This window comes from Caloenas nicobarica, chromosome 2, assembly GCF_036013445.1.
Source record: "Caloenas nicobarica isolate bCalNic1 chromosome 2, bCalNic1.hap1, whole genome shotgun sequence".
Lineage (NCBI taxonomy): Eukaryota > Metazoa > Chordata > Aves > Columbiformes > Columbidae > Caloenas > Caloenas nicobarica.
Window position 1 is genome coordinate 19,151,887 of NC_088246.1, and position 24,477 is coordinate 19,176,363.

Here is a 24,477-nt window from a genome sequence, read left to right on the forward strand (position 1 = left end):
AGGTTATGGAAGAAAGTATTGTTTGGTAGGTCTTTTGGGAGTGACAGCCCTGTGTGAAGGACAGTGTGAAAGATGATCTTGTGAACCTGAGATTGCAGTTTAACACATCTCATTTGGCAAAAGTACTTGGCTGTGCTTGTTTGGGGCCACACACTAAACTAGGAATAGCTGCACATTCAGGAATAACCCATTGTGTATCCTCCTAGCTTCCCATGCTTCCTTTCACTTAAGAAAGTGAATAGTGAGTCTGCGGAAGATTCCTTAAGCTAGCATTGCAAAAAGCCTATGCTAAATTGTGCTTTTAACAAAAGATGTTTATTAGAGCTTGTTAGTTAGCAACATGCCTGTTTTGGCGTATGAAGTTCATTCTCCAAGTTCTGTCAGTCTAAGAAGCAAGTATAGAAGAAAATATTATTATATGTTGCTGCCATACCTAAGGATAAGATCTCGCAACGTGTAAGAGGTAAATGTAGGAGGGAAAGCTAATTCCAAAACATTTGCGTTATAAAGTGTTCTGTTTTTCAAGGCCTGAGCTCATTGGCTTGGCGCCATGAAGAACTAATGTTTTGCAGCTGTCTCTTTATAACAGAGCTCTGCATACTCAGTGATGAACTGACAAACCCACTGCAGTGTTTCATAAAAGATGGCAATTCTATATTAGTTAACTTTTCACTTCCATAATTTTTTTGTTTTATAGCCTCAAACCAGGTAGCCTCCCCTACATGAGACCCACATTTTCCAGACTATAAGCTCTAATATTCAAAGTCCTAAAGATGTTTTTTCAATTGACAGATTGGATGGAGACTAGAGACATGCAGATGTTAGCCTTGTCTAATTCTTCGCTGCTGTTCTTTTGGGTGATCATAGTTCAAAACCAACTGGCTGTTAATAGGACTTCAAGACATATAATGATAAATTCTGACAGCACTTGTCTACTGGTGTGGTATTTTTGCTGAAGTATAGAGCAGACAGGGCCATCCAGATTACGCATATACTGTTCGCTGCTCCCAGAGTTTGGGTGGTAATGATAATTATCATGGCTTTGTAAAACTAGAATGAGTTCCAGATCTGTGTTAACCTTGGGTTGGGAGGGGTTTCTTCTGTGTGTGGGGAGTGGTGTTTATTTGTGTGTGTTTGGGTTTTTGTTTTGTTTTGGGCTTTTTTTGTGTGTGTGTTTGTTTTGTTGGTGTGTGTTTGTTTGTTTGTGGGGTTTTTTGTTGTTTGCTTGTTGGGGGTTTTTTGTGTGTTTTTTTGTTTGTTTGGTTTGGTTTTTTGGTTTTTTTACCTTCCTTGAAGTTATCTTTCTATAGTATCTTACAAAGTTCCAGCGGAACTTTTGTGTGTCTCACAAGAAACGTATTTAACCTAGGAGAGACTTGTCTCATCCTTATATAGTGTTCATATGCAGGTCTTACTCCCTCTCTTTCTTCAAGTCTTCTTGTCTTGAATAGTTTGTGCAGATAAATATGCAATTGCTTTGAAAATATTTAATATGAAAAACATAGTGATTTGTCTTTAAATACAAAAGACCTAGAAATTTTGAATTAATCCATTTAAAAGTAGGAGGGAATATACAGGTGAAAATTATTTCTGTTATCTCCTTGCTCCTCCTTTCCATCTGGATGAAGCTGTTTTAATTAGCTGAGGTGAATTGTTAGAAATACTTCCCAAATAGGACATATTAGACTCAGAAATTGTAATTAGGTTGGAAGTTTATTACTCTATAAAGTTGCAGTTCAGAAAGAAAGCACGCATTTCCATGTTTAAACAATTGTGCTTTTCAAATGGTAGAATTTTGTAGAAGAGATTAGCCATGATCTTTCAAAAGCCTTTCTTTCATATTAAAATATTGACAAGGAAGTACCTTAAGTAATAATTTTCTTTTTTTTTTTTTTTTTTTAAGGACTGTCAGTGCTACCTGATAGTAATGATTGTGTATATATAGTGCAATGAGCACAAGGAGAATCTTTGAGGTTGTTATGGAATACTGTTTGGGGTAGATATTTTTCTCTAGGCAGTAGTACTGAAGGCGACACGAACTTGCTATTTCAGATTTTAGGAAGCATATTCAGAGCTTGCTTGCAAAATATTTTGTATGTCTTGCATATTACGCAGCTTTGAGTCCTTAGATGATTAAAGTACAACCTCTCCTACCTGACTTCCAGTGTGGAAACATGCTTGCAACAACACCCAGTGCAGTATTAAGCTTTGTGGCAGAGTTTTGGCTCATTTATTTTCAGAAAATGCTGTTCATGTTGTTTCTGTGGGGATGTTTCACAGAACTGTGCTCAGTTGTGGTTTTTTTTTTTTAAATGGGTATTACACTACGTTCTCAGAACGAAAGCCTTAATTCTGTAAAGTTGAATATTTGTGTGAAAGTATGAGATACCAGAATGCAGACTCTAAATCTTACAAGTTCACTTCAAGTCCTTGTAGCTTGTAGATGCCTATGCATTTTTAAAAAATGTATTGAATTTTTAATATGCACTCTTTCTTTTTCCTTAGGATGAAGAGAATGGGAGTAGACAAGGTATGTCTTTATTCTTTCAGAGATCCAATATGTTGAACATTTCTCTTCAGCTGTGTAACACACTTTAATAGCTACCCAAGAGTTTGACATGTAAAATCACTTCAGTGTGACCATCAAGCTCATTGAATTTCATTGGAGCAAAATAAAGAAAATATCTTTTAGCTTCACTTATTTAGTGCAGGTGTTTGCTTGGCCACTAAGTTAATTAAAACACATGCTGGATCACTGCTGTGCTGTGTATATCATCTTTTCACGTACATTACAAGACAACAAGAAACCAGCTGTGTTACCTTCTAAATGCCAGAGTTTCACACTCTCTTGATTTGATCTGGATATAAGACCCACAGTTATCTGTGCAAAGTACTACTATAAATGGTTTGAGTCTCATGGATATATTTATGTACATGCATTTAAAAAATGTGTTATATAGTGTATCTAAGAGCAGCCAGTATTAAATTTGAATTTTGTTGCAACTTACTCTAACAAAAGCAACATGTAAGTATATAAAACTAGTGTTGGTAGTGATGACAAAAATTATCCGCAAAAGTGGTATGCAACCATTTTAAAAACAAAGATAAAAAAGGTTATTCCTATTAGTTTATTGATACTCTCTTTAGTAATTAATAGTACTGATCTAACTTTTGACTACTTCTCATACTCTCGTGTACATTTTAAGAGATCCATGAAACATGTTTCAGTGATGTCAGATAAAGTGTCTGAATAAAATTCTCACACTTGAGAATCACTTGAATAAATCACTGATTTCTAGGTTATGCCTGTCAGTTCCACTCCATTTTCATAGCTTTCTCCCTCTCACGTTGCCTGTGTCTGCTCTCTTTCTTAATTCACCAGTTAACTTATTTTTATTAATTGGTGCTACACCTCAGTCCCACTTAATTCAAATTTCTCTTGGGTACTCTGTGCTGCATCTGGCACTGCAGCGCAGCAGGACAGGCCTGTCGGGAGGCGGGTGCCTTTGCAATGCAGGGTGAATGCTGCTGTTACTGGTGGGTTACCATTTGCTGTACACTATAGCAGAGAGTGGTACCTGGTTTCAATGTACTTATTAAAGTCTCATTTAGTTGTGACAGAGAACTTGTCTGAACTTTTCTTTCCATTTTTTTGTGTAACTGTGATATTAGAAGCATTCTGGGAAATACGAATTTACTTGAACTTTCTTTTTCTCTTGGAAGCAGATGAATTAATCCATTTCATCCTCTTAGTCTTACTCACCTGTTGTCACCTGCTTGTTAAACAGTGAAAAGTCAATGTCTTCCTATTCCTCATCACCTCCCATCCACACCCCCAAACTCCTTTATCTGTTCTGGCATACAAAGAGAACAGGCAAATTCCTTTAGGAAGGGAATGGAGTCAATCCATTGTGCCAAACCTACATGGAAGATGCCACTTATGGTCTAGGGAAAGCAGTTCTGCAGTGTTCTTCTCACAGGGAGAACTGGATCAACTTAGAGATATGAGCACGGGGCTATTTATCTAAAATGGTATCTGAGATCTGCTTTTCAGTAGAGGAACAGCAGTAAATGAACATGTATTTGGTTCACTGAGACCTGTACAGGTGGGAACAAGATTACTTTCTGGAATTCTTTGTGTAGCTACTTGAACTATGAATCATAGCTCAACTATTGCTTATTTATAGCAACGTAGTACATTGTACGCCTTGAAATACAGATCAAAGGGCACAAAGTGCTCTGGAGAGATAACGATATTCTCATTAGCAGGAGAGAAGGTTGGACTTGTGCTCCTTCTGGAAAGAGAAGTGATGGCTGTGAGGTGGAGGATGAAGGTGTCAGCCAGGTTCTTGTATTATATCTTTAAAAATAATAAAATGGGACGAAGTGTGCAAGATGTTTTTCTCCAGCATTTAGTGTGATCTTGGGAGGTGAGGGGGGAGATGAGAAGGTTTCTTATTTACATTGCTACAAGGTGTTCCTGTTTCCAAATGAGGTGAATAGGTGGCTTGTGAGGAGACAATCACGAAAATCATATTTCATTTCTCACGTTCACAAACATCATGTTAATTTAGCAAAAGCAGATATGCCAGAAGTTCTGTAAAGGGTTATCACAAGGATTCTTAAAGTAATTAACTTTGGAAAATTAAGCTGAGCTGCTTCGGAGTGGCAAGAAGCTGCATGTGTGGCTGTGGGGGTCCCCCGGTCCCTCAGCAGCTGGGGGATGTTGGGAGCAGGGCGAGGTGCTGGTGGGTCGGGCAGAGGAGCCATCTAGTGGCAAGTGTCCTGTCTTTTCCTTCAGACTTGCTTGGAAAACTTGCCTCTCTGAAGCTCTGTCTTAATTAACATTGAAAATATCTTAATGATAAACATTTTTCTTTTGAAGTCTGTAGATGATGGTTCACTTAATTCACTTGAGCTTTCCTCTCTCAAAGACTAAGCAGAGGGGATTCAAGCTTTTCATTTTTGTGAAGCAGTGTGTGCCAGTGCAAAATCGTCTTTTTTTTAAATTGATCTTGCCTGAAGATTTCTAATTACCTGCACTTTCTGCTTTACCCTTTTCACAGGTTAAACTTACCTTTAAAGTTGAGGTTTTTGTCAGGTTCAGCATTTACAGATTTGAGTAGATGAGAGTAGAGAAAAGCATCTCTATTACTACTGCCTTTTATTGAAAGCACTTGAATATTTTTTTCAAAGGAGCTGAGTACCTAATTAAGTCTAGAGGGCAGAAGATAAAAGCATGTTCTAGTTTTGATGTATTCTAACAATGAAAGAAATATTTTTGTATGGTTTTATGTTCTGATATAGAATTTTAGTGCAACTTCTTTTAGTATATATTTCGATCATGCTCCTGGCTTGCATTAATTTTGCTTTTGGTGAGCAGTAAAATTTCAAAGCATTTAGAATAAAAGGTAATGCAAATTTGTCCAGGAGAGCTCTAAGCTAAGAACGATAGAGGGGGGAGATGATGGCCAAGAAGCAAGTGAGGAAAAGGTGGATTGGGTTGTCAAGCAAAGGGGTTAGGAGATACCTCATGGGCACAGCTGGGGCAGAAGGGAACCACCTCAAGCCTATGTAGTGAGGGAAGCCCTACAGGACAGTATGATGAGGAGAGCTCTCATGCCTTTTTTGAGGGCCTCTTGGAAGCCCCTGTGCACTCACACATGCAGCATGGGGGGCAAGCAGGAGGAACTGGAGGTCTGCGTGTGGTTGCAAGGCTGCGATCTCATTGGGGGTCACAGACATGTGGTGGGGTTGCTCGCAGGAGCGGGGCAGAGTGCTGCAGTGGGTGGGTACAGGCACTTTGGGAATGACAGGCTGGCAGAGCGCCGAGGGCGAGTCGCTGTAAGAGAGCAGCAGGGATATATGAAGCTCTGGCTTGGGATGGATTGGGAGCCACTTTGGAGCCGATGGTCAGGATTTGTGGGCAGACTCACGTTTTGGTGTCTGCTGCAGACTGCCTGATCAGAAAGAAGTAGGTGAGGCTTTCTTCAGACAGCTAGTGCAAGCCTCATATGTGCAGGTCCTGGCCCTGTTATCTGCTGGAGGGGCATCACAGCAGATTTACCCTAAATATTTTCTAGTTATGATTTGAAAGATTTCTGTTCTTTCCTGCTTTCACTGCTCCAGATTGTGACCTTAGGCTAAGCTATTAAAATGCTCTTCTAACAGCTGCACTTTTATCAGAAGATGCACATCTTCCTTGTTGGATTCCTTGGTCAATGACTGGAAACTTGTATCAGCTTTTGCTGTTTTCTTGAGAATATCCGTTACACTGACCAACCTGTATTAACTTCGAGTATTTAATGTGTTTTGAGGATGGTATACATCAGTACTCTTCCTGTTTTCTGGAGTTGCCCTATTTCAAAATTTTATTTAAGAGGTAGCTCACAGGCAGAAGTGTCCCCGAAGACTATTGTGCTGAAAAATACCTACGCCGTTTAAAAATAGGATTACTTTATACTAAAAACTTGGACTATCAAGACGTGTTAAGTGGTGCTGGAAAAACAATCTCTGTTACCATGCTATGTCCATGTCCTTCATTGTGCTTTTAATATGGTGATTATGTTGTTGTCCTTCAAAAGCTCCTTGAAGCTTTAGTTGGCAAAAAAAAGTTTAGTACATGTTAAATGGGTTGGTCGTTTCTTGTATCTTGTTGTAAAACATGTTTTTCTTCAGAAATACTGAGCTTGTGGGTCATGATTAAAATGAACAGTGATAAGCACATAGAAGTAGTCTGAAAGGAATCTCTTCTTTCGTATGAGAACTAAGCAATTTTATGTTCAATACAGTGCCTGGAAATCTAGTATCATCATAATTCTGTGTCATAGTTTTCTAATATGATGTTCTCGCTTTTCCTGCTTTATCTCCTATTTCTATATAGAAGTATCTATAGCAACTAGCAGCTTATCTTCCCATAAAAATGAAAGGTGAGTTAGGTATATTGCTCTGTGTCCTTTTCTGTAGAGACTGAGTGTGCACTTTCTAATGAGACTTAAGACATCTGTTGCACTGAGATTTCTAGGTAGTTAAGTCGTGATCACCAGGCTGTTTTTTTAAAGTACCTAACTATGGATTAAAGTTTCTACCCTTCAACTGTCAAATCTAAATAGTTCCAATTTATCACCTGAGCTCCTTCAGCTCTGCTCAAGTCTGGTTTGACATGTAGAGCCATTGGAGGAAGAGTGGAAAAAATGCAGGAAGAGCTTTTTATTCCTTATTGCTGCTTATATAATGCCTCAATTTTTTTTCTTTTTTTCTTTGAACAGACTGTTGATTCTGTGATGTGGTTTTGTGTTCTCCCAGGATTTAATTTAAGGCCACGTTTTCTAACATCATCATCTATCAGCTCAGTCTGTTATGAAATAAACTAATTGTACCTGTGATGTTGGGAACAAGGTAGATAAGGAACAAGAGAATGAATGTGAAAGCAAATATTTGTAAAGGTCATAGATTGCTGGCATGATATGGTGTAAGGCATATAATTGTGGAATAGGAGTAAGAGACAAGAGGTATATAACACTGATGCTTTAGCATAGCAAGTGTGATTTAGGGGAGAATCTGTAGGTTTGCTACAATCGATACAAATTGTATGGCTCTATGCTTATCTAAGAACTAAAGTAAATCCTCTGGACTGTTTAATCATAGGTTACATTTTAGTCTTGAAAAGGTTTCATTTTAGATTTGGAGGGAATTGAAAAAAAAAGTCATAATATTGGCAAATAATGAAATTGGGAAACACAGCTGTTTTGAAGAGTTTATATTTAAGTTGAAACTGTGTTATATGTTTTCCACAACAATGCCGGATTATTTTCTTTCCTCCTCCCCTGCCCACCCCCCCCTCCACCCCCAGACAGAGTTGAGGCTGTATTAGTCAAATGGTTTAAGAGAAGAGTAAGTGAAGAAGAAATACCATCTTGGAGTTGCCTAATCAAAATGCCAGAGGTGCTTTGAGTAATAACAGAATGTATTTTTCTGTATCACAATACCAGGTGTTTCTCTGCTACATGACTCAACAATGCTATTTTACTTGTTATCATCCTCTTTTAGACGCTCATCCTTGGCACTGTATTTTGCTTAGTGTCTTTTAGTTAATTTGTACTTAACAGTGGGTGAAATAAGCTCTGCTGGAGCTGGGCTGGGACCTTTGGGCTCCTTTTCTGCAATGGATTGCCAGTGGACAAATGCTTACTATGTATGACATTCAGTTTGCGGATTATAAAATCCAGAATTGTCGTTAGTTGGACTCTCTCAGTAAAATGTAATCCTGACAGTTTTGTGATTTATATTAAATTAAATCTCTGTTAGCAAATCTTAAGTTCTGCTGTACTTTCAGCAATCTCTATTTGAGTAGCTTGGGAAATGGTTAGTAAGTTTTTGATTCAGTAATCATTTAGAAGCATTTGTCCCACTGTAGCTGTAGAGATTTCTCCTCCCTTTGCCTGAAAGGCATCCCAAGAATCACTGCCACTTGGCATTGTTGAACCAATGGAGTGCAAATGCCTTGAATATCCAAAAGCACACTTGTAGATCTTCGTGTTCAAGAATAATGTTCCTCCCTCTTGAGTCAGGGAAAGATGTACAGAAGAGCCTGTCTTAATTTAATAATTTGAGAAGTTTCATTTCACAAGGCTGGTGATTTCTAAGCATGGTTCTGCTGCCCTGAACAGAAGATTTTTTTTATTATTTTTTTTTTTCCCCCCCCCGCCTCTAGGAAGAGGAAAAATTACATGTTTTTAAGCAGCAGACTCTTAGGAGAGACTTTGTCAGAAAGTATGCACTATACTTTGTGTCCCAAAACACTTGCAGGTTTGTGCTCTGCAGGTCAAAAAGAAAGGAAAAGCATGTGTCAGCAATAGTGCTTTGGTGTGTTAGGGTGGTTTGTGTTGGTGTGTTGGGGTTTTTGTTGTTTTTCATGTGTGTGTGTGTTTGTTTGGGGTTTGTGTGTGTGTGTTTTCCCCTCCTTCTTCAAAATGTAAAGGTTCTTTGTCAGAAAGGTTTCCTTTGTGTAGTCTTTATGACTCAGATGTTTGTGTCTGACTGTGTTTTATATCAAAAGGTTAATGCCTATAGAGAAGTGATGTCCTTGTTGCTATCTGGTAGTGTATTGGTAGATGTGATAATATAACTTCTGCTGTGTCATTTTGTTTTCCAGATAAATCAGAGCAGTATAGTAATACTGCATGGTCTACAAAGAATAGCTTAGAAACTAACTCATGGTTACTGCATTTCATATAATACTAGTTATGTTCCTTGTAGCAGCTCTATCCCAAACTAGAATTTTAGGGGACCAAGCTAGAACTGGCACCTGGGTAAAATTAATTTCTGTGTCAAGTTTCGAGGAGTTAGAAGATTTGCTGTATGTGACCCTCCCAAGTGTAATTCAATTATAAATGTTAACAGCTCTTAATTCTACTGTTGTGTTTGAAAGTACCATTTTTTTAAATTATTCCCTCTTACCAAGGAGAAAGAGCAACATCAGAATTTTATTACTTTGCAAATCAGATGGCTGTGCTGGTGCAACGTATTCCTATGTGCAACTTCTGGCATCTCAAATGTCTGTCAGGAAAAGCTTCCTTGTAACTTTCCTCTGCCAGGCTGCGATGGTGGTGTTGACTTGTAGTTGCAGCTAGTAGATTCAGGTAGTATAAAGATTATCATAAATGATGATAAATACATATATTATGAAGAAAGTCTTTAATTTTATTTTACATTAATTTGAACAACAGTTGAAAAAAGATGCTACTCTCTTAATTCTGTAGATTCTACTTTGATCTCATTGGTTATTAAAGATAGCAATTAGGATTTTTTTGTTGGAAATTGCTAACTAATTAGAAGATTTGCATACAATTCTGAAAAATATATCTATTGACTAGTAAAAAATCTTGTTGCAATAGACTGCTTTTGCGTATTTGTCTTGCATCTGATTTCAGGTGTTTATGCTGCTTTAGACTGCTTAACTTTGGTGGTTTAAACTAAGGACCTAATTATAAAGACTCTGCCAATGAGTTTTTGCCTTCAGCCTTGTATATACTTGGTGATTCATTTTTATTTCCTTATTTCTGCTGATGCTGAATCTCTGAAGTAAAAGTTCAGACATTAGTTTGGCATCTCTAAAGTTACGTTCTCATTTGAATAGAATCACTTCAGGGAGTGGTTGCACTGCAAGGCGTATTTTAGTAGCTCTGTCAGTAAAACTACAGTACTGCCTGAATTAAACTTGAGTTTAATTCATCCTGACTGGTGAATATTTACTCATGCTGGAGATTTTTGTGTGCTTACAAGTCTGGTAAAGGAAAGAGCAACTTTATGGACTGTTTTGCAGTTTCAGGTCAGCTAACTTGTGTACTTAGCAACTTTATATGCTTCTGTTTCTTTTATTACCCTTACATAAGACTTTGCCTCTGTTTATAGCTACACTCGTGGAGAAATGAAGTATATATGAAATGCTTTTTCACAGAAGTTGTGCTTTTCATCTGCGCTGCTTCCTTGCACATGCGGGTGTGTGCCTGGCAGCTCACACTTTCACTTATTTTTTCTGTGTGTGCGATGTCTCGTTCTTTACGTGCAGTTGAAGATCTGGGAGAAATTGTCTCATTTGCTGGTAGCCTGCAACATAATGCTCAATTATAAAGTTGTTTACAGAAGTGTGGAGAAGGAGGGAGGAGACAACGTAGTATGCAGTAGTGAGCACTGGAAAAGCACCGGCAAATGGAATAGATTCTTTCAGCTGGTAGGGACCTACAATGGTCATCTTGTCCAACTGTCTGACTGATTCAGGGCTGACCAAAAGCTAGACCCTGTTGTTTAGGGCCTTGTCCAAGTGCCTCTTACACACTGACAAGCATGGGGCATGGGCCACCTCTGTAGAGAGCCTGTTCTAGTGTTTGAACACCCTCTCGGTAAAGAAATGCTTCCTGATGTCCAGTCTGAACCTCCCCTGGCGCAGCTTTGAGCCATTCCCACATGTCCTGTCACTGGATCCCAGGGAGAAGAGCTCGGCACCTCCCTCCCTCCCCTCCTCCCCTCCTCAGGAAGCTGTAGAGAGCAAAGGTCACCCCTCAGCCTCCCTCTCTCCAAACTAGGCAGACCCAGAGACCTCAGCCGCTCCTCACAAGACATTCCTTCCAGCCCTGTCACCAGCTTTGTTGCCCTCCTCTGGATGCCTTCAGGCACTCTCCCATCCTTCTTAAACTGTGGGGCCAGGAACTGCACACAGTGCTGGAGGTGAGGCTGTACCAATGCTAAACACAGTGGGATAATCACTTCTTTTGAGCGGGGGGTGATGCTGTGTCTGTGTACCGCAGGATGTGGTTTGCTCCCTGGCTGCCAGGGCACACGCTGCTGACTTGTGTTGAGCCGCTGTCAGCCAGCCCCCCCAGATCCTTTCTTGCAGGGCTGCTCTCCAGCCACTCCTCTCCCAATTTGTATTAATACTTGTGCCTGGCAAGGGTACAATAAGGCTACAAGTCTGACAGAATAGTAATGCGAGCTGCTTTACTGTTCTTTCCTGTTCTTTGGCCTTGTAAGGAGTTGCTGGCATGCTCCAAAAAATCAGGCTTTTCAATATTAGAAAGGAAAATTGTTAATCCAGTCTGACGCTATGTAGTGCATAACTGGAGAATTTAGTGTAAAAGTTCCATTGTGATAACCTACTCTAGATGGTGGACCTTGGAAGGAGGCAAGTTGAGGCTCACATTTCAGACAGCATCTTGCTTTTGCCTCATGATTGGGTGCAGACAGGACCCAATGGAGATTTAGGCTCAATTAAATTGAAGTGTAGTGGTGGTTAAATTTTGAGACATGAGGTAAGTTGCTAGATTATGCATTTTACTTGAAATTTATTTCTGTAATGATTGAGTGCACATCTACAGGATTTATTCCCCCTCAGTTGGTCTGAAGAAAGTATCATTAGCTCCTACTGTCAGAAAATATTGTTTAGCTTTGCTTGAGTTTCAAACTCAAAATATAAACATACACTTTGAGGCTATGTATTCAAGGAAGTTCATTCATATGTTACTGATGGAAAGAAGTTTTGGTTTGTATCCAAGTATATAAAAGACCAGGTAGAAATGAAAAGCATGTATTCATCTATCAAAGCTTGGGAGCCCTAGGTTTTCTTCTTATCTTTACTTGTATTTGGATATTACTGATATGTAAAATGAACCTGCAAATGTAAACAATCTTTTAAACCTTTCATCCTAAATTGATCTTTATCTTTAGGGTGGTGGTTCACCTTTTTAGGAAGAATGCCTGTTCAATATAGCCATCTTCCGCATATAGGACAAAGAACAGAGTTTAATGTGTAATTGGCTTTGTGAATTGGTCCATAAAATAGCTGTGAACACCTGAAGTGTGTGGCCGTGGTTTTGAAGAACCTCAGTATAGCGACAGGTTGGTCAGAAATCAGATGTTCAGGGAAACCTTCAGTCTCATGTCCATACATTGGTACCGTTTTCGTCTCTAACTCCAACGTGGTGAGTGTATTAAAGATGTTCTGTGCTGGGTGTTGAAGGGGAGAAACCTTACCTGCTTGACCATTTTCTTTGTGTGTTCAGGTATGGACAAAGCATAAAGTGGCATTTGAGCATTAAGCAAACTAGCAGTAGGCCACTGTTTTTTGGTGAGCATTTTGTGAAAGAAGCAGAGGTAGCTGCTTAGTATTGGGTTATAAGTGTTAAATATTGTGTTACAAATTAAATGTGCCCATGGGAGCTCCATTATTTTTTATTTTCTTGTCACTTTTTGGATTGTATATCTTCAGTAAAAGATTAAGTGGCAACAGTGGGAAGCATGTTTGATGGTCCTATAAAAGGTCATAGTTTAACTTTACTCTTGTAAGTGGTTGAAACAACCTTTTGTTCATGGCATCTGGGTAGATTATTCTTGGAATTTGTCTAAACTTGCTGAAACGTTACTGCCTCTTAAAGGACAAGACCCGTGATGTGTTCAATGTCTATTTAAATCAGCAGATTAAAAATGACAGATATGAGCCTTGGTTCACAAAGAGCATTTTGTATGTCTTCTAGCTGTGTCCTGCTAATCAAATTTTAAAGTATTCGGGGACTGAGCTGCCAGCTGGCGTTTCTTGATCTATAATTCAGTTGCTTTGTATATAGTAGTTATCTGATTCTGTCACATCAACTTTTTGATTTTTTCTCTACCAATCTGGAGTTATTTTGAGAAGGCCATTTAGAGCCGTATGAGTAAGCCATTTTGTGCAACTGTTTGTGGTAAAATGGCAGGACACTGAGGATCTGCAGAACGAAGGCACTAGGCTAAAACTCGTGTTTTGAAAAAAGTGAATCAAAGGGAAGTCTGGTTTTGTGCAATTTATTAAAATCTTTCAGATAATGGATTTTCCACATATGGAAACAGAACCAAAGAAGGGGTAAGGGAGGCACCTTATTTGTATTAAATAAATAATGCTGTGGTAGTAAACATTGCCAGGTGGGACATCTAAAGCTGTAGCAAAAGTACTTCCAAAAGCAGTGCCATTTGAGCCCAAGTTAAAGGTTAGTACCTGGAGAAGTGATTGAACCTAATACTCCCTTTTCAAGGAGGGTTTCTTTTATCAGCAGTGCCAGTTCTAAGCAATTCCTTTATTCTGTTGTGCTGTTCCTGCTTCTTCGTCAGTTTGTACCACCTGCTCTGCTGTGCCAGCGGTTCCTGCTAAACTGGAACCCAGACTGAGCTTATTTTCAATCCGTGTCAGTGCCGGGGGCCGGCTCACCATGTGGGGTGGTATTTCCCCAGCTGTGAGCGTGGTGCAGGACTGGTAACTGGGGATAGGAACTGGGAGGCACTGGGGCTGTTAAAGCAGGCACTGGCACCCTGAAAGCTTCTCTGGCTGCCACCTTGGAGGTTCTGCCACCAGTTCTGTGAGTGCTGCTATTTTGCACCATGGAGGACAGGGTTGTCCAGAGAGACCAATAACACTGTGGAACAATTTAAGTTGAATAGAGTCTTCTGGCAGACTGCAAATGAAGTTTCAAATTTTACTTTTGGGTGCTGTTTTTGTTATAGGTCACTGGCATAAAAATCACACTAGTGAAGCTGTGTAAGAGCTGTAAAACAGCTTATTCTAGCTACATATAGATGTGGCTCAGGACAGCACCACTGCATTTTAGCCTGGAGTACAACTGTGGAGGTTTTTTTGTCTTGCAGTTTTGTTTGTGTGTGGGTGTTTTGGTTTTTTGTGGTGATTTTTTTGTAGTTTGGGGTTTTTTTTAACTGCGCGCTCCTCACCTCCAGCATGTGGAAACAGTGGCTACTTTGACTAAGCATTACTTAGATTTGGTGGCATGTATGTAAAAGCACAAGTTACCTGTATTTCTGGAAGCATAGAAATTAAGTGTGTACTGAGAAGGGAAGAAGATACAGGTGTTGTGGTTTCTAAGTATTGTAGGTTAACTTCTGCATTGTGTAAATAAGGATATGTACTGCATGTGCAGACATAATTTACTTTGAATTATACATTGCTTTTTGGGTGTTGATAAATCTTCAAGGAAACATCAGACTTCACCTTGAAGCATCTGGAAAACACTGTTAGAAAATCAGCGTTACAGTTCCATGGGGACTATAAATCAATGTTTCTTCTAAGGAAATATTTAAAAATTCTATTTTGCAGTTTGCACTCTAGTTCTTACTTGGTTTGTCTGACTTTATATCTTACGCCAGTCTATAAGAGGAAGGGATAATTACTGAATAGCGTAGGCATCAGCATGAGAGTGATGGTAGCAATAAGATGATGAAATGAACCTGAAAAATGCCACTTGCTGGGCATATTTGCCAGTTTAAGTTTGAGATACATATCTCTCCCTGCCTTCGTCACCTTTCTTTTTTTTCCCTGGACACCAAAAAGATCTCTAGTGTAGCCAAATGAAATGGTGTTGCTAGGGCTCCTAGTGTTTCTTCCTTCCCTCACCTCAAATTGAACTTGAGTATTTAATGTCATGATGAACATGGCAGGATTATGGGTCAAAATAATTCTTAAAGTGAAAACATTGTGAAGTAGTATAATTAAATACTTTTAAGAAATACTCTTTCTTCCTCAGGAAAACAAAGAAATAGACTGGAGCCGATGGATACCATATTCGTTAAACAAGTTAAAGAGGGTGGACCTGCTTTCGAAGCTGGACTGTGCACAGGTACTGTTCTTCTGTAGTACCAATAGAATGTTGGTGTACATGGTGTAAAATATATATGATTTAAGCTTTGACATATAGTTCTTCCATTTAAAGCTTGCTCTTCCCTTCACAAGTTGGAAACCTCTCTTTTAAATTGTCCTCCAGTGTTTTTCACCTCAAAAGCACCGTTGTGCTCTCTCAGGAAGTGTCTCATGAAGGCATTAAAGTCTTAGGCTGATAAAATATATGAGAGAGAAAAGGCAGGAAATTACACCTGTAAGCTCCTATTTCTTTTGCATTGTGACAAATTGATAACTTCAAAACATTCAGGTTTTTGTCCTTTAATTTAAATTATTCCATCTCCTTTACATTAAATGGGAACAATCCAAGTCTATCTCTTGTTACCCAGTCATGTTCATTTATTTGATTTAATCAACCTGGAGAGCAGCAAACATGTCTTTTGTGAAGTGCCAGGCACTTTGTCACACCTTTACTTAAGTATCGAAGGGAAAAAAAAAAGCTATGTTAGAATGAGAAGTCTTACAAGTGATAAAACAATAAGTTTGATAGATACCACTGCAAACACAGCTTTCTGTTCTTGAAAATATGTCAAAACATCTGTGAAAGGATGTTTGTGTCGATAATGGGATGTTGATATTTTCTTTTGAAAACGGTTGCCTACATGCATTTGGGTGGAATAGAATATTTTTTGTATGTTTCTTCCTGAAGAAATACCAAGATTCTAGGTTGATCAGCAATTTAAAAACAGCAATAGATCCTACTTATACAGCATAAGGCATTCTTCTCTTTTGACTCCTCCCTGAGTAGTTATTCAGGGAAGGGCTACTTTGGCATTATTTTAATGCTATTACATAAAGAAATGTTTTGGCTTGATAAAGTGCAGCATATGTTGAAGTTGTACAGAGGAGCCATGTTAATTTCTACTCTGCTCACCATTTGCCAAATTGAAAGATGAAATCTGTAGAGAATAGTTTATTTTTAGGTAGAGGAGAGATTTTTTTAGGAGCCCAGAATAAAGAACAGAAAATAAATGAGAAAATACATTTTAAAATTACCAGAATATTCCTCTTAAACACACTGCTGATAGCAGTTATATCTAATTACGTCATGCCACTGTTTCTTGTTTAAAACTTTAGGGTGAAATATAGTAATATATCTTTATCTTGAAATTATATTATAAAACACTCAGTGAATGATCAGTTAGGTAGATTGCTGAACATCTGGTACAGACACTGTATACATTTCTTATTTTGTAGAATCCATCTGTTTGGTTTTTTTTTTAATTGGCTTTGTTTCACGGTCACACTAATGGAACAAAAGTACTTGAAAATCTAATATGGGTTTAGATAGTTATGTTTGTCAGTTCTTATTTCACTGCTGCAGGGTCCTTTGTGATACTGGAAGTCCCAACACAAGCTTCATTGCCCAGAATCAATGAGTTCTGTTGCAGGAGCTTACCTGGCTGCCACTCACCAGAAAGCTTGGAATACTCTTGCAAATTTGAGGAATAGGTTACAGTATCTTAAACGTAAGACTATTTATTCTGAGTATTTTTGAATTCTCCTGTAAAATTATCTTTGTTCAAGTTAGATAATATTCCCCATTTTTAACCTGAGGCATTTCATTTAAAAAAACCCTATATCTGGGAGTTCCAAACATATAAGTATTTTAGAAATACTGAAGTAGAGGCAGCCAAAACACATCTGCATTTCCTACATCTTGATCTTCATGCTACCATTTATGTATATGCAAGAATATAAAGAACTGAAATGTGGAAAGGGATGTGGTTTAAGTACATTCAGATTAGCTTCTAGTTTGATCAAAGGTATCTAATGAGCTATCAGATTGATAGAGAGCTATTAGATAAAACCTTTGTGCTTCTATATCCTTTTTTGCACTACAGGCACTGGCCTTCCCCTTTATATGTACCTGAAACTGAACAAAGTTGTATTTTGCAGATTCGCCTGCGCCCCTTTCCTTCATGTCACCAGTTCTGCAGTGTGTCCCACCAGAGTTGTTTTGTGGGTTCATTAGGTGGATGCTTCAAGTAGAACTTGTCACACTGCTATGTGTAACCTGGTCTGTTTCTTTGAAAAACAAAAACTGCACTAGAATAGATAAGATGATATGACCTACTTTGCTCAGTATTCCCACTAAAAACTGTAATGAGAATATCTTTAAAGATCTACATCTGTGAGCAAGTTCTGAAACAGCCTGGAAAAAAGCCAGTTTTAAGTTCCAGAGAAGGATCTGGTGTGTTCTGAGGAAGTCTTGACATGCGACAGAGCGGGACAGGGTTCAGAGCTTGTGATTAAGAGTATTTTTTGGCACAAATTATACATTACTTTTTCCTGAAATTTTTGAAAGAATTTATTTTGATGTAAGACTGAGCATTTTGAAATAACTTCATTTTCATGAAAGTCCAGTTTCTCAGCCTAATTAATTAAGGCATCTGTGTGTATGCAACAGTGGGGTAGGGTTTGCCATCTGTCACAGACGCCTGTCAGTCATGTGGATTGCTGGCAGCCCTTAAGTGTTGCCACCAAGCTTTCTTTCATCGCTTAGGGAGCATGAGACAAAACACAGCATTCTTTCAGGTGAGCAAAAGGGCAGTAACCAGCTGATGAAAGGACATATATAAAATTTATAAAGTTGAACATCTCACACCAATTTATTTGCATGATGTCTGTGTACAGACCAAATTAAAAACAAGTCAGCAAATCCATGTGGTTTGGTAAGTCTGGAAATCCCTGGGGCATGTATAGGGAACCCTCACAGAGCAGGAGTGTTCAGAGCGTTATTGTCACTGAGTCAGGCTGAGTTTCCAGAGTGAACAGATTTTTCCTTGCTTTGATTTGATCACACCGGAAACACAAAAAGGGCTTTCGGTTTCTAAAGCAGTATTGAAAAAGACATTCCCTTTGGCTCCCTTTGTATGGGTCCTTTCTTTCAGTTCTTTTCTCCAGCAGCTTTCTTGTAATCCTTAGGCCATTTTCTCCTCATTAGTAAATTCAAGATACCTTTCTGCTCTTCTGATCAGAGATTACTTAAATATCATTTTTGGTAAGTAATGGGATGGGTTTTTTATCAAAAGTTGAAAATAGCTCTCCATGATATATTTGCCACTTAATTTCTGAGAGTACATGAAGCTCTTAATGGGGAAATGCAACAAACTATTTGGAGAAATCTAGTAAAAGTGATGTTAGTTCTAAAGATATGTGCATAAGAAATAACCCGTTATCCTGTCCAGGATGTATTGAAGAGACAGTAGTGCCTTGAAAACAACCCAGATTGTTCTGAGAAAGGAGGAAACTGGAGCCTTTCAAAATATTTGTTCTTTGTTTCTCAGAAAGAAAAGACACAAAATTGCGGTATTCAAGGAGATGTGTACAGCTACACCCGGCAGTGTTCCGACTTAAGGTTTTGTTTTGTTTTGAGGTTAAGTGCTGGGATGAGATGTCTGCTTGTAATTCACTTAAGGATTAGGCAGAGTTGTCAGTACGTGTGACCATACATCAAAAGCTTCATTTTGAAAGTGGGATACTTAAGTGAGCCTCTGGTATAGCTTACACCAGCTTGTGGTTTTCTTTGGATGAGTTTCTAGGTGATTCATTTGGAAGCTTAGAATAAGATACCACATCTGAAAATGTTCTGAGAAAAGAGTAGAAACTTGGCACCCCGGTTATAATTACATGTAGTTGTATTGTTTATCTTTTTTTTTTTTTTCTTTTCATTTTTAAAGAAGACTAACCTCGAATTTAACATATCGGTGATCTTGATTATTGTGAGGGCTAGAAGTACAAAATAAAAACGATCCAAAAAATGTCTAGACAAACTAATTTAAGGTATAACTTTTCCTTTTACAGGTGACAGAATTATAAAAGTCAATGGAGAAAGTGTTATTGGGAAGACATATTCTCAAGTCATTGCTTTAATACAGAACAGGTAAGACGCTAGTATTTGATTATGTGCCACACTTTTTATGCTAAGCAGGAAATGACCGCTTATGGTGATTCTGAAAATGTCATCGTATTTTAAAATTTTCCTTAATACACACTCAGTTTTATTGTTTCTGTTTTCATTTATTTGATGAATACTGAGAAAGGTTTGAGAATAAGTGTGCTGAATTGTGCCACAATCTTTTTATGTCAGTCCTTGTTCCTTGGTAGCAAATCACAGTGATTGTTAATGGAGGAAGGTTGTCTGAACTTAAAATAGGCAGATTAGTTATAGAAACAGCAAACATACTTGTGTCAATTTAAAAAGAAAATTGGAAAAATCTACCTTTCTTATGAGATCTGATAGCTAGAAATCAGCATATGTGGTAAAGGAAAATCTTTGTTAGTGCACCACCTGCAAAACATCTGCAGTACATCTTGGCTTTCCTCTGTTTTGCAGAAAAGTTATGAACCTTGCACAGAGTTGAGGAAATGGTGGTACTTACTGCTTCTGCAGCTCACATGTCCATTCATGAATCTAGATACTTGTTTTCATGTCTCATATCTGCAGCCATTTTTACAGTTTTCCTGGTGTCAGTTTCTGTTCTACAGCAACGAGTTTCCAATATAATAACGAGTTACGTGGAAAAAAGATGTATTATGATCAGCATGGAAGAACTTTTTCTAAATATATCTCACATGTCACATTCTATTTTTAGTTAATGTTCATGCGTTAAGACTTAGTTATGCTTACAGTTAAAAATAGGAGAAATAAGATCCTGATCCTACCATTTCAGTGGGGTCTTAATTCAAAATTTCGTTCAGAATACATACATCCAAGGTACTTTTTGTTTAAACAGCAAAGCTCTGTTTCAAAGGTATAACAGGCATGGTGGACTGAAATGTGCTTTGTGTCATTAGTACTTTTTATACAAGAGCTGGAAAGATGGAATCTTTTTTTTTTTTAATATAACCTTTACTGGAGATAATATTAACCATGTATTGTTTTTTCATTTTGTATTTGTATGGACAAATAGTGTACAATAGTGTATACCCAAGACACAGGACATTACTTAAAATGCTCAACAGCTACACTGGTCAATTAAATCTCTTAATCTAAAAAAGAGAGAGATCAATCACAACTTCCAGTGGCCTGTGCGCTCAGAGATTCTTAACGATAGGTCTGCTTGTAAATAAAGGGGTTTTTTCAGCCCTGTGAGTGTAGGTAGCAAACCATCCCAGCAGAACGCAACCCCTGCCCATTGTGGACAAACCAGGGGCACCTGAATCAGTGATTACCTAATGCAGCCAGGCACGATGTAGCACCCCGTTGCATCTGTACCCGTGTTTCTGTGAGCGCGGAGAAGACAAGGGAGTGCTGTTCTTAGTCAGGAGAGGAGAACAAGTTGTTATCTGGAGCCAGATGTGCGCATCACAGGAGGTTGTAACAGAAGGTCATGTGTATCTGTGAGTGTTTTATACAGAAAATATAACCATCAGGAAGTGTTCCACTGAACCTTTTAAGATAAACAGATAAATATTAGTTCTGATCCATAAAGAGAGCTCAGACTCCACATCAGGTGTATCTTCCTTGTAGCTCACAGGCAATGCTTCTCATACGACTAAAGAATGAACTCTAATTCTTTGCTTGAAAAGAGTATTTTTTAGCTCAGAGCAGTTTGTTTGTGCTGCCACTTCATGGCAAATAAAATAGCATTATGGTGTATGCTTCTTGTTCAGCATGCTGTTCTTCCATCAGCATAGCCATCCTGGGTCAGACTGGTCTGTTCATGTCAGTATCCTCTCCAATAATATCCGGTAATGGAGTCTTAGGAGAAGACTATGAAAACAATGAAACTATAGAGTGATATTTGGTCAGAAAATACTGGGCTACTTTTCAGAAATCCCTGGTTTAGGAACTTGCTGAACGAGAATTTTTTTCTTCATCACTTGGTTTAATAGTTTTTGATAGGTTGGTCTTGCATAATTTCACTTTTGAATGTACTGAAACTCTTGATGTTAAAAATGCCCAGTGACACACAGTTCTTGCTCTGTTTTGTGTCTTAGCTAATCTTTCACCCAGCACACCTTCATTTCTTTAGTAGGTTTTGTGCAAGCAACATGCTGAAAGGCCTTTTGAAAGGCTAAGTTGTCAGCTGAAATCTTCTTTATTCATGACCTGAAGACAGTCTCATTTATTAGTCTCAGTATGCTGTGTGATGGTTTTCTAGACATTTTAATTACTCTATTTTATTGATTTAATTACCTTGTAAATGCTTATTCTTTTGTAAATTTTCTGTTCATCATCTGAGCAGTTTTTATGGATGCGACACATTATATCCTCCTATCTCTAAAGAAAGAGATCCTCCCACAACACTATTCAGCTGTTTTTGCAATGAAACCCAGTTTGGACTTACTGATTTTTAAATTTTTTCAAAATTAGATTACTTCTGTGGCTCGATTTCCATAACTGCTTATTATTTCTCTAGAAAGTTGTTCAGCTGTACCCATTTGTCCTCATTATATAATGCTCCAGTCATCAGGACTTAACTGCCTTAAGTGATGCCCATGAATTCCAGTGAGACCTATGGATGGGATATAATTCAATTGTGGTTTGTATTCTCAGAAAAGTTTCAGGCTGTGTCTAGAACGTTACCTTTTTGCTCTGGTTGGAGATAGGAAAACTAAGCTTAAACTGATTATTTTCCCTAGAAGGTGAAAAGCACATTTCAAAAGAGTTGCTAGAAATAACTATGTCCTATAAGATTAGTGATGAGATCACTTTTAAATCTAGGTTTCCTACTCTTTACCAATAGGTGTCAGTTTGGTCCATTAAGAATTCTTATCTGTTTAATAATCAATTTGGAGGTATGTTGATTACTAATATAAACTCCATAAATTATTTATGGTCCTAAGTCAAACAAGAAATAGATTCTGATTCCCAACTATTTTTTCTTTAATTGTGGGGAATTTGAATGATTCACTCTGTTTTGCTTCTTGCTCTTTGCAAGTTCTTCTTGAAAGTGTTGGGATTACTCAGAAATGTACAGTTTAGCTACTGAATCCATATCATTAATACAAATTAATGCATCAAAATAGTGTCTTTATAATTAGTGCTTTAGTTTGATGATTGAGTCAATAAATTGAAACTTAAATCTCAAAATGTGTAATGGAATTCATTTGCATTATAGATATCTCTGAGAATTCACAATACTGTGTCTAATATTTCAATGTAAACTGCCACTTTGTGGTCTCTCTTTTTAACACTTTCCAGTTCATAATTTGCATGTACATTATATAGTACAATACACCAAAAGTATTCCTTAACATTTTTTGTTTCTGGTGAATTGAAAAACATTCTGCAAGCACGGCATGAATTATGAAGTAGGAAGAACCAAATTGTCTCCAGAAGGTTCTGCAGGCAAACTGGAATAGAATAGTTGAGAAGTTATCAGAGTGATACATAAAACATTGTACCTGAATGGAACCCATTCATCTTTTGGATGGCTTCTAAAAAAGATGTTTGACTATGTAAATGGCTATAATCCCCCCTTTTTTAAAGACACAAAATACTCGTATAAGAGAATGGTTTGTTCTGTGTCAAATTATATTACCTTAGATAAAAAGTACTTGGAGAGGAGCAATGCTATTTATCATATTTTTGACTTCCAAAGTCTTCATCCTGCAAATAAGCATTGATTATTATCAAACTTTAAGTTGCCTAATAGAATTTACACATACGTGCTACCCGAACATAGAAATGAAATCTGAACACTTCATTGGAAATGCCTCATGATGTGTTATCTCTTTTGTATTCTCTTTTTGTTTTACAAATGATAGTTTAATATCCATACAAAGGAGTTTAGGCAAAAATCAGCTCCTCATGACACTGCTTTTGAAGAATCATTTTAAATAGTGTTGTTGTTTATTCACTCAGTCAAAATGGGAAATGCTGTTGTAAATGCACGTTAAAAAGTCATTACTCTTGTGTTTCTTAGAATTCAATATTCTGAAAAATCTTTAAAAGGCTTTGAAGATTTTTTTTTTTCCTAAGTCTAGCTATGCATAGACTTAAAAGGAAAAACTTAAATCTATCACTGCTGATCTTTGGGTTTAGAACTAAAGTAATATATGCTGCTTAGAGAACACTTTTTTCCGAAATGAATAATGGTTTAATAAGATCGTGAAACTAAATACCCGTACTCTGCTATTTTGGAATGCAGCCTTATGTCTGTGGTCACTAACAAATGGAAAAGGAACCACCAAAAAAAAAAAAAAGCAAGCATAATAAATCACACATTACATGTTTGAGAAGATGACTTTGTGCAGAAATAAACAACTGAGGTCCTTCTCAGTGCTTTCATGGACTTTTCTGTGTGCCCTGAAGTTGGCGACCAGTCTCTGTGCTGGTTTTGTCTTTTCCCAGCAAATACCTTGTACTGACCAGTACAGATAAGCTAATTTCTAGTCTGATATATCCAGTTAGGTTGGTTTTTGTTTTGGTTTGGTTTTTTTCTTGTGCTGGTATTGGTCTATTTGTTTAAATGTCCTTTCTTCTTGTGACATGTAATGTGAGATTCTAAATAACAGTCATAATACCTTCATTTTCTGTTTTTTGAGCCTGGTTAAAATAATCTGTACAAACTATTTCTTTTGTAGCCCTTCTCTGTACCTGTTCCAGTTTAAATTCAATGGATGTGAACACAATATTCCTGTATGTCAGATGAGATGAATTCGGCTGTTCCGTATCCAGTGTCATAAGCATATACTCTCTTCCTTGTGAAAGTACTTTTTTTTTTTTTTTTTTCCTTCTGATCGATATTAACTGTGGGTTTCACTGCTTCACAATATTTGACTCTGGGTAACCAATACATTGTGCATTCAGTGTCCTGATTTTGCCTGTATTTAAATTATATTGATTGAACTGTCTGAATTCCTGGATCTTTATGCTGCTGCTGCTTTTGGTTTCAGCACTTCAGACTGATAAACTCAGCACTTACGGTTTTTCATCTGTGTTTCGCACATCATCGGACTGGCTGTGTTTAAGCTGATTCTGTGAGGAGGTGGTTGGAGCAGAAGAGTGTCAGTGCTTACCTTGTTCTTGCCCCACTTTTCACGTGATGCGGTCATAATGACATTTTCCCAGCAGTTTGAAAGAGTGTGAACAGACCACAGTTTTAAATTTAAGAGAGAGAGAAATTTTAACTTGTATTCAAGATTTGCCACCTTGTTTTGTCTGAGAAGCTCCAAACAACAAAGCTGACAGAGACAGCATGTTGGCTTAATACCCTGGTTTTGCTGAGCACACAGATGGACTCTTCAGTCAGGTTTCTGTTCTACTCTTATTTGCTAAGACTCTAATGGAAATCAGTGTTTATTTCTGTTGTATG

General features: G+C 37.8%; 1 protein-coding gene across 4 annotated transcripts in view; it reads left to right on the forward strand.

Annotated features, from left to right (window-relative positions):
- Nucleotides 1-24,477, forward strand: part of ARHGAP21 (Rho GTPase activating protein 21) — a 118,776-nt gene that overhangs the window by 54,532 nt on the left and 39,767 nt on the right. For all 4 annotated transcript variants that reach the window (XM_065628979.1, XM_065628978.1, XM_065628982.1 and 1 more), the window contains 3 exons: nt 2,506-2,530; nt 15,057-15,149; nt 19,016-19,094. In XM_065628979.1, coding sequence (XP_065485051.1) covers nt 2,506-2,530; nt 15,057-15,149; nt 19,016-19,094 — 197 coding nt within the window. The remainder of the gene's footprint in view (nt 1-2,505; nt 2,531-15,056; nt 15,150-19,015; nt 19,095-24,477) is intronic.